General features: G+C 38.1%; 1 protein-coding gene across 3 annotated transcripts in view; it reads right to left on the reverse strand.

Moving 5' to 3' along the window:
• SLC25A13 (solute carrier family 25 member 13) overlaps window positions 1–3,956 on the reverse strand; it is a 205,760-nt gene that overhangs the window by 67,673 nt on the left and 134,131 nt on the right. For 2 of the 3 annotated variants that reach the window (XM_007450664.1, XM_007450666.1), the window contains 2 exons: window positions 1,741–1,828; window positions 1,098–1,256 (listed from right to left, as the gene is read on the reverse strand). In XM_007450664.1, the coding sequence (XP_007450726.1) occupies window positions 1,098–1,256; window positions 1,741–1,828 (247 nt within the window). The remainder of the gene's footprint in view (window positions 1–1,097; window positions 1,257–1,740; window positions 1,829–3,956) is intronic. The other variant, XM_007450665.1, reaches the window with a different exon arrangement.

Raw genomic sequence — 3,956 nt, forward strand, 5'->3', positions numbered from 1 at the left:
GAAAGAGGGCAGGAAAGATCAAAAGGCCTTTGATGGAGGTTATCTCCCTACACAAAAGAACCTGCAAAATGGAACTTCTCTGGGGTTTGAAACCTCCTCATTTCTAAGGTGAGAGATTTCAAGAGGGGTCTTTGTTGTTGTTTCATTTTTAACTTGGGTGCTTAAGAGGAAGACTAGAATCAGCAGATGGCAGAAGAGGCCTAGAGGCACAGGCTTACACGGCTTCAAGGTCTGTCTCGGCAGAGTACTACATACTATCTCCTGGTAGGGGAAGGGAGGGAAGACCCCGTCAGCTTTTCAGTCGCCAAATGGCAAAGTGGCTTAGCTGGAACTGCCTCACGATACTGGATTTTAGCTGATGCAAATACAGTTACTTCTCTTCTCTCTGTAGAAGGCAATCACAGAGGGAGTGGCTGGGAAGTTAAGTCACGTCCTTTAGGCCAGTGCCGGTGGTCAAGCAGTCAGGGTCTACGGGACCCTTTCCATTTGTGATGACATATTTCTTGCTACTGTTCTTGTTGATTAATGAGCCTTAGATGATTACAGAAGCAGCTGGATAGAGAAGGACTGCCTGGCTAGAGGGGTATGTGAATCAACTCCATTGGGTTCAGAGTCAGAGGAAGGGAAAGGGGCACCCTTAACTCAGAAAGAGACAGTCAAGGAACGAGCGCTGCACTGAACCCCTGGGTACCCGCCTGATAGACATTTTTGTGGAATATTCAAGGAGAATCATTAGTCCCAAGTAGGCTCTGTCCTGTCCCCCCAGCCGCCTTTCCCTGTTAGGTGGTGAGTAGAGTTAGTTCAAGAACACAAACAATACAAGCCTTTTAAAAACTCACTAGAGATGGTTATGAAAATAATTACTTTTAAGAAATAAAACATATGGCAGAGCAATATAAATGGCTTTCAGATTATGGGCTGTTTTGATTAGCCATGCCCTAGATGCCTCCAGCCTACGCCCATTAGCATGGATAATTGAGAATCTGCTGTATTTCCATTTTAACACAGTCTCTCTAATACATTTCAGGCATTCAGATGGAAAAACCAAACCTCTGACTACTATTTCCCCTTTCATGAATTTAGCACATGGCACTAACCTCTATAGAGTCCAAAGAAGCCTTCATAGCGTAGCACTTTCTTAAAACAGTCCAAGCTGTTTTTATACATAAGTTCTCCCACAAAAGAGCCAGTGGATCGCTGGTTCTGCATTCGAGTTTTTACCAGATCGATAGGGTACACAGCAGTGGCTCCAACAGCTAAAATCAAGGAATAACAACATTTCAGAAGAAATTAAGGTCAGAGGAAAGGGGGAGTTGGTTAACATCAAAGAGAATATGTGGATGGAAGAAAAAAACAAATTTTGTATATACAAGTTTTAAAACTCTCTACGCCCTTAATAAATAACTGTGGATTTTCATTCAAGTCTCTCCCAATAAAAGGATACCACAGACAGTTCAAATTTAAAAAAAGCACATCACTACAGCCTAACCTCATTATTAACCTGTCTCTAGAAAGCCTGTCTGCAGATAAATAAGAGAAAAAAGTCACTTCTAAGTCCCTGATCAGATGTAGGTATGAGGAAAAAGTTCCCTTTGCTATTATCCTATCACACAGATACAGACTGGTAACTAGCTCAGGGAAAGACCAGAGGAGGCTTTGTCCTTCAGTATTTCAAGGTGGAAAAAAAGAGGAAAAAGAGGAATAAGAAAAATGAAAAATTTGCACTCATCCATGACTCACCTCCAGCAACAGAACCCAGACCAAACCTGTAGGCTGACTCTGCAATTTGTAGGAGAATTGGTCGAGATGAATCCACTGAGGCCTTCTTCTTTGCACGCACAGGAATTGCAGAGTGAGAAAACGAGACAGAAAGGAAGACAGAACAAAAATGAGCACATACTATTTTTTAAAAGTTACAACTGGGTTCTAAACTCATGACACAACTAAAATGTCAAAGAGGAAGGTATGATTAGATTTTGTTAAGTTCTTATTAATAAAAAGTCATTATTGCTATTAATTTTAAAAATCAAGTTTGAATATAATGAAAGCTGTTATGTGCCCCCCCCCAAATGTTATGAATATGAACCCATTTTCAAATGTTCAATTCTCATTCGTGATCAAATAGATACAAATTTAAAAACATTAATGAGACATCATTCTTCATCAATCAAATTGTCAAATTGGTAGGTTTGGGGGTTTTTTGTTTGTTTGTTTAATGGCAATATCCAACCTGGTAAGAGATGATAAAAAAACAGAGCTTCTCAAATCTGCCATTTAATCAAGCATAAACTGAAGGGAAACTTGGCAATACGCATCCAAACCCTTAAAATGTACCTGAACTTTGACCCTGCAATTCTACTTATAAAAAGTTAGGCTAGAAAATAATCATATATATAAACAAGGATCAAGCTACAAGAATATTAAAAAGCAGTACTGTTTTAAGAGCAAAAGCTCTGAGAATACCTAAATGTCCAATAATGGAGGACTGGTTAAAAATAATGCTATAGCTTTAAAACAAAACTGTATGTCATTAAAAAGCAATATTGTAAAAGATATTTGATGCTCAGAAAAAGTATTCATAAGGTATTATAAAGCAAAAACAGGCTAAAAAGAATATGGTGAGTAGACAGGTATTCTACCTGTTTGAAATGTTTCATGATAATCTTTTAGAACCAATGTTAAAGACTGTGTGTGAATATGCTATTTTTTAAAAAGTTATTTTGGTATGTATATGCATATAATAATAACACTAACATTTTGGCTATCTCATAGAGATATCCAAATGTTTACAGTGGCTACAACTAGGTGGTTGTACTACAGGTGATTTGATACTTTCTCCCCTTTTTTGCCCATCTTTTCTAAATTCATACTTCAGGCCAGTTAGTTGTTGTATTATGAGTGTTCTTTTGACCTATTATTCTTACAGTGTTTTTGATGCCAGAACATTTCAGAGTATTTCCATTCTCTGTCTACATAAATAAAATAGCAATTTTATGTCACACAGAGCTGTCACATGAGGGTGGCATATAGCTGGTGCTTAATAAATACCTGTTGAATGAATAAATACATTCAGTAACATTTGTTTTTTCAAAAGTCATGATAATTAAGATCGGTGAACAATGAAAATAATGACCAATCCCAGCTATCAACCCACTGAATTTTAGTTGCTGTCAATGTAGCACAATTCTAATACAATGAGATAATTTGGAATCTCCTTCAAAGTTTAACTGAAAACAGCTTTACATAGAAATATGCATCTTTAAGAAAGTAAAACATCTATTCTGCAGATTACATGGGGTGCATCCAACGCTATCTCCGTATAGATGGATGATTTCCATCTATATCTGTTAACCATAGTAACTTCATTTTGACAGATGCATCCGTTAGAAAGGCACTGTTTTATTTACATGGATATAAATATGCAGTACTTAGAAAGGTGCTGGCATCAAAATAATGAGTGAAAATACTTTGAAAATAACAGGTTGATGGGGAGAGGAACCTACCACTATCACTAACTCATCCAAAGACAAAATAAATGAAATCCCAGACTTTCATTTAACTTTTCTAAAGCTAGAAATGTGGCGTGCTCACAAAACGACCCAAGACAGACTCCTCCTCCTGCACTCTGCGGAGGATAAATGTTGGCACCTAGCCTACCAGGTAGATGACCTCCATTGCTTGAGACTGTCGATGTTGTCAGGCCCACTGGGGTTCACATAGTAAAGAATATTCCAGGCAAGGCCCCAGTGAATTGCCCTAAACCTCTAAGAAGCAGCCAATCATTTCCTGCTATAAATCTCATCAATCTCGTCTAACCCTTTCATGGCCAGGATCCACAAGCACCCATCATCTGAAACTCTCAAAAGCTGCAGAGTGCAGAGAGGAAAACATGTGGGATACCACTGCCAGCTGGAGAACACGAGGAATCTTTTAAAAAAAAAAAAAAAAAAAAATCT

This window comes from Lipotes vexillifer, unplaced genomic scaffold (genome assembly GCF_000442215.2).
Source record: "Lipotes vexillifer unplaced genomic scaffold, Lipotes_vexillifer_v1.1 scaffold172, whole genome shotgun sequence".
Taxonomy (NCBI): Eukaryota; Metazoa; Chordata; class Mammalia; order Artiodactyla; family Lipotidae; genus Lipotes; species Lipotes vexillifer.